At 55.1% G+C, this 5,606-nt stretch overlaps 1 protein-coding gene across 1 annotated transcript in view; it reads right to left on the bottom strand.

The window, feature by feature from the left end:
* Positions 1 to 5,349, bottom strand: part of FOXP4 (forkhead box P4) — a 39,210-nt gene extending 33,861 nt beyond the window's left edge. Inside the window, exon 1 of the mRNA XM_009638260.1 lies at positions 5,149 to 5,349. Within this exon, the coding sequence (XP_009636555.1) occupies positions 5,149 to 5,349 (201 nt within the window). The remainder of the gene's footprint in view (positions 1 to 5,148) is intronic.
* Between the last annotated feature and the right edge of the window lie 257 nt (positions 5,350 to 5,606).

Genomic DNA, 5,606 nt, shown 5'->3' with positions numbered 1-5,606 from the left:
GGGGCACACCTACCTCCGGCTGCGCGGGGGCACATAACACACCAGGGTTTTTTTGCAGGGAGAGATGCTGGAAGGTGTGTGCTGGGATGAGGAGGGGGTCAATAAATAAACCATTAATTAAACCCAGGTGCAACGAAGGCTCTGTCCAACAGCACACACCCCGCCAGGACCAGCTCCGAGCTGCTCCCGTGGCAGCAGAGGTTTCCCAGCCGTGGAAGGGGCTCTCGGGGTACCCAGCCCATGGGGATGCTCACTTCGCCCCGGAGACACCAAATCCCTCCAGTTCTCTGGATAAACTGAGGCTGGATCCTCCTTGACTTCAGGCAAAAGCATCTCATCCTCCAGCAGGGAAGCAGCCCATTATCCCGGATTCCACCCAACGTACCTGGGGATTATCACTGATTCTTCCCCCAAAGGCTCCTGCCAGTGGGACTCCACACCTCCACCCCTGTACACGATGCAGGCATCCCAGGCCAGCAGGAGGGCCAGCTTTTGGCTGCCTTCCCCACAGCAAACACCACAAAACTCAACTTTTTCCCACGGGGGACAGCAGGTCCCACCTGGCCCTAGCGCTGGAAGAGCCCGGGGAGAGGCGGCGGCGGCTCCCATCCCATTTAGGACAGCTGACTCGCGCTTCAGCCCCTATAACACCTCATCCCTGCCTGGCTGCCTCTTTCCCCACAAAACCTGCCCGAGCTGAGCCTCTCCGAGGCCTCCCGTTGCCTGGCCAAATTGGGAAGAAATAGGTCAAGAGGTTCAAAAAAGTTTGGCGAGGATCCACGGGTCCAAGGAGGAGACATCCATGGGTCTTTCTAAAAGTGTAAGCCTGGGCCTCTCGAAAACCAAACAGTGCAATGGAAAATCCTGGCCAGGGTATTTTTAAACTACCTTCTTCTACCAGGTATTTCGTTTTACGAGGGTGTACTTTTTAATTACGCCCAGCAGTGCCCGGACGCTCCAGCTGCCGGAGCCAAAAGCAGCGCGCCGGCCGCCTGCCGCACGGGGGGGAGCGGGCTGACCCAGCCTGCGATGGGAACCGCTGCCCAAAAATACCCCAGGGATTTTCCACCTGGACGGGATCAAAGCTTTGCATGGGGTTTTAACCTCCAAGGAGCAAAAAGCCACCCTAAAAATAACATTAAACCAAGAATTTTGCAAGGAAGGGGCAGAAAGAAGTTCTATAAAGAGAGTCTGTGTCCTCCCTCTTCCCTCCATTCCTTTTGGAGGGTAGAAAGAGGTTGGGAAGGGATGAAAAAATGTTTAAAAAAAAAGATTTTTTACACTAACCTCATAAAAATGACATCGTCACATTCCAGAATTAGAGCTATTAAAACAACACACACACACGGATATTTTTAGATGGATATTAACGGTAAATGATGCCATATTGAGAAGCACTTCCACCCAGCCCAGCCCCGGTCTTGCTTAACCAGAACCAAATGGCTCAAAGAGATCAAAATTAACAAAAATGACACCAAAAAAAGTGGGGGGAAAAAAAGAAAAAAAAAAAAAAAAAAGTCCTTTTTACAACCATCCCTGGGCTGCTCTCGGCCCCAGCTGTTTTCCCTCTCGCTGCACACACGAGTGCTTCTGGACTTTATTCCTCCACTCTTGACTCTTCAATCCTCGCAGGCGAGGGGTTAAACCCATTTCCACTAACGAAGAACACAAGGAACAAGCTCCTGACAATCCCAGCCCATGGAAAAAAAGAAAAACCAAAAAAAGAAAAGAAAAAAGGAAAAAAAAAAAAAAAACCCTCCCGCATTTGTACTCAGTAAAATATGAAATATAAATCAAGGAACCTAATAGAGAGATGAGTTTCACTTAAGTGCTCCGGTCTCATTTTTATCTTAAATACCCTAATAATAGCGGATTACACAATATATTTGAGATGTGATCACATGTTTTATGGAACGGTATCTTTCCTATGGCAGAGAAGAGCCTCTCCTCCCCCCATCCACACCCTCCTTTAACTACCAAAAAAGTCCAATTTGCTGCTTTTTTTTTAAAAACACATCTTATTTTTGTTTAATAACTTAGTATTTCTTTGACGTGTGTCTGCAATAAACCGAAAGGTTTTGGGTTTTTTTGCATAATAAAAAAATACCAAACAACACTGGAGCGGCTGGGTTTTCCAGATGGCTCCTTTTCCATGGGACTGCAAGTTGGAAAGAGCTACCGTGTGGCTGCCGGGCTTGGGGACTTTCCCCATGATTCCCCCAGGACATCCCTGCTCCGAGCATCTCTGCACTGGGGCCCCACCACCCCCTGCACCCCAAAACCGCAACAACCCCCGAGACGCAGCCTCTCTGCACCCCACGGCTTTAAACCCCAGCTCCGGGACGAGACTGGGAAACTTGGGATTTTTTGCAGGAATTCAAGGAAACCCTAGAGAGAACCAAATCCCCGGAGAGCAGCCCCCATTTGGCACGGCAGCCCCGTGCAATGCCCACCCATGGGTCTCCCTTGCCCCTTCTCCCACCACTCCCGTGGGGTGCAGCCCTGCATCCCGATACCCGAGTCGGAGCATCCCCCATCCTCTCTCATTGCAGGGATGCGACACCCCCATCACCCCGCTGCCCCCGTTTCCTGCCCAGCCTTCCTCCGCCGAGCATTACCGGGGAGCCTGGGGAGCCCCCGGCCGGCGGGCAGCCCTCCCATGCCCCCGGCCGACCTCTCCCCTCCGCCAACCCCGGCACAATGCGGGCGCGCGCTATTCAAGCTTTTCAGCCGAATCCCGCCATTGAAATCCAGGGATTTAACCCGAACGCTGTCCTCTGGGCTGGGGGGAGAGGGAGGGAGGGAGAGGAGGGGAGATGCCCTTTCCCCATCCCATCCCACCAGGCTCCTGCTCTCCCTCCAGGCTCTCCGGACCACGGGATGCTCCGAAGTTGCATGGATCTGACAGACCGACCCGGCACAGCTGAGGATGGCGACAGAAAGCTCCGCTCTGCAGTGGGGCAGAGCCGGTGCCGTGGCTGGCAACCCCTGTCCTGGCAAAGCCAGGCTGGTGCAGCCGGATACCCACATCCTCCTGCTCCAGGGACTCCCCAGAGGCCCCAAAACAGCCTTGGGGGGGGTTCCCGAGCACCCCCCAATACACACACCTCCCCACCAGCTCCCACTGGGAGTGCTCGCCTCCGGGCAGCATCCTCAGAGAGGAGTTTTAACCCAAGAAGTCCCCGCAGCCCTAACAAGCCCCAGGGCTGTCTGGGTTCACCCCTTCAAAAGAGCGAAAGCAGAGAGACTGTGGGCACTGAAAAAAGGTGAAAACCAGCTCATTTCACCAAAAAGTGCAAAACCAGCCAAAAACGAGGGCAGAGCACGCGCCCCCGGAGAGCTGCATCACCCAAGCAAACCCCTACGGACGTGGAGTTTTAAGCCACTGGTGGCCCCTCAAGCCTAGGTGGGGTGGTTGAGTGGTGGGTTCCCACCCCTCCAGGCTTCCTAACATCTATTTCTTGGGGATTTCGTATCGTTAAATAAGAATAAGGATCGAGCGCCGACATTTTGGGAGCTGTGGCAGAGCCGGGACGGAGGAGCTGTCAGATGGGAACAGCTCAGCGATCCGGGAGCCTGCCTGCAACAAGGGGCAAATGCTGGATGCTGCCGAGGATGGTGTAAAGCCTTCATGAAGCACCTAATTGTGCAAAACTCTATATATGGGGACATTTATTCCTGACCCCAGCTGGTGCTCAGTCTGTTCCCTGAAGCATGAAGATTGATAGTCCTCGGGATGGGGTTGGTTTTTTTTTTTTTTTTCCTCCCCCCAAGCTGCTGTCATTGCAGATGTCATTTGTTTTTGGAAGTTTACCAAACCCTCTGCCTTAATAATTCCACGTGCAGGCGAGTTTCCCAAGGTAATTACACCGGGAATCCGAAAGAAGAAATGCAAAAGGGTGAAATTAAACATCAGCCATGCCTTGGGCAGGGCAGGATTTACCGGGTGAGTTCAGGGAGCAGCATCCATGGGGATGAGCCAACAGCAGCAGCGCTCCACACTGCAAAATCCTCTTTTTTTCCTCGTTTTCCAGAGGAGATCACCCTGCTTCACAACCATGCTGCCCACCCTCCAACCTGCGCCGTTTTGGCCGTGCAGGATCCAGCATCTCCCGTTCACCCCTGGCTCCGGTTGCCGCTCAGTGAAATTCGGGGCCGTCCCCGGCGCGGGGAGGGGGGCGAGCGGCGGCTCCTTCGGCAGGGGTGACTCGCAGCAGCATTACACGCATGATTACCCTTCAGATCGGGGAACAGGGGCTTAACTGCGTGAGAAACGGCTGTTATTCAGGTAATGGATTTACAGCACTCACTACTAAAGTATCAGACACAGCAATTTTTTACAGCTTTCACGCTGGAATTTATGGCTCAGGGAGGCGATCTCCATACGAGGCAGGGATCATTGCCTTATTTAGTATCCGAGGAGGAAAATTTATGTTTTCTCCAAAGTTTGTTTTGAAAGGTAACCTGCAGGCACGCACACACGTTTCCCCCCCTCCCCACAGCTGCCCGGGCGTGCACGGTGCAAGGGGAGACGTGGGCGCCGCAGCTCCCGTGCACGGGCTCCCCGCGGTGCACACACGTGTGCTCAAGGGCAGAGCTGCTGCGTGCACACGTCCCGGTCACACGTGTTTTCGGCCACGTGTGTGAGGTTCATTCTTCAGCTGAAGGCACCAGGAACCCCGGAGAATGGGGGCCTACCTCTGATCACCCCCCTGGATAACCAAGTACAGACTCAGAGAAAACCTGCTCCTTATCTTACAGCCAACAGGTCTTTACTCTGCTCTCAGAGCCCTCCTCTTCCTGCACCACCTTCCCCGCACCGATGGGGAACCGACCCCACCGGCGCAGGCAGGACCTCCCCCCAAAACACAGCCCTCTCCGGGGCAGCAGGCGCCAGCCCACGAGCCGCACCGATGGATGGGCTCCATCTCCTGAGGGATGTGCACCCCAAAGGACAGGCACCTGCTTTTTGGGGCAGCACTTGCACCCCTGCTTCAACAGGGATGAGTGGCCCGTCTCCTGGGCCAGCCCTGGGGACGAGGGGAGGGTAAAACCGGGTATTGCCCCCAAATCAAATCCTCGAAGGAGCTGCTTCCATGTTGCCTTGTGCAAGGCAGGGAAGAGAAGGAAGCGGGGTGTCCCTCCTACCTGCTGCTGCTGGAAGTGCAGGAGCTCCACGGGGCTCATCTCGCCGTTGGTCTCCCCACCGGCGGCTCCTTCACGCCCGCCGCCCCCTCCACCGCCGCCTGCGCCGCCCCCGCCACCATCGGGCTGGTTGCTGAGGCTGCTGACCCCGTTTTGGCTGGAGGGAGTGGACCGTATCGTCTCCGAGGCAGATTCAACCATCATGACTTGCTAGCAGGACCTGAGGAGGAGGAGAAGAGAGCAGAGGCTGAGAAGAAAGTCCGAAACCCCTGGTTGGCATCCCCACCTCCGCCAGCCCCGTGCCCCATCCTTGTCCTGCCCCACCTCTGATCCCTGCAAGGTCCGGCAGGGAGATGCAGGAGGGGATGGCAAACCCCAGCCAGTTTTAGCTGTGGTCAATTTACTCCAAAAAATAAACGTGCAGCAGCGTGAGCTGCCATGAACACGCTGACGGCCCTTGT

Source organism: Egretta garzetta, unplaced genomic scaffold (assembly GCF_000687185.1).
Source record: "Egretta garzetta isolate BGI_Z169 unplaced genomic scaffold, ASM68718v1 scaffold105, whole genome shotgun sequence".
Taxonomy (NCBI): domain Eukaryota; kingdom Metazoa; phylum Chordata; class Aves; order Pelecaniformes; family Ardeidae; genus Egretta; species Egretta garzetta.
The sequence above is the reverse complement of the archived record's forward strand: the minus strand, read 5'-3'. Positions and strand labels throughout refer to the sequence as shown.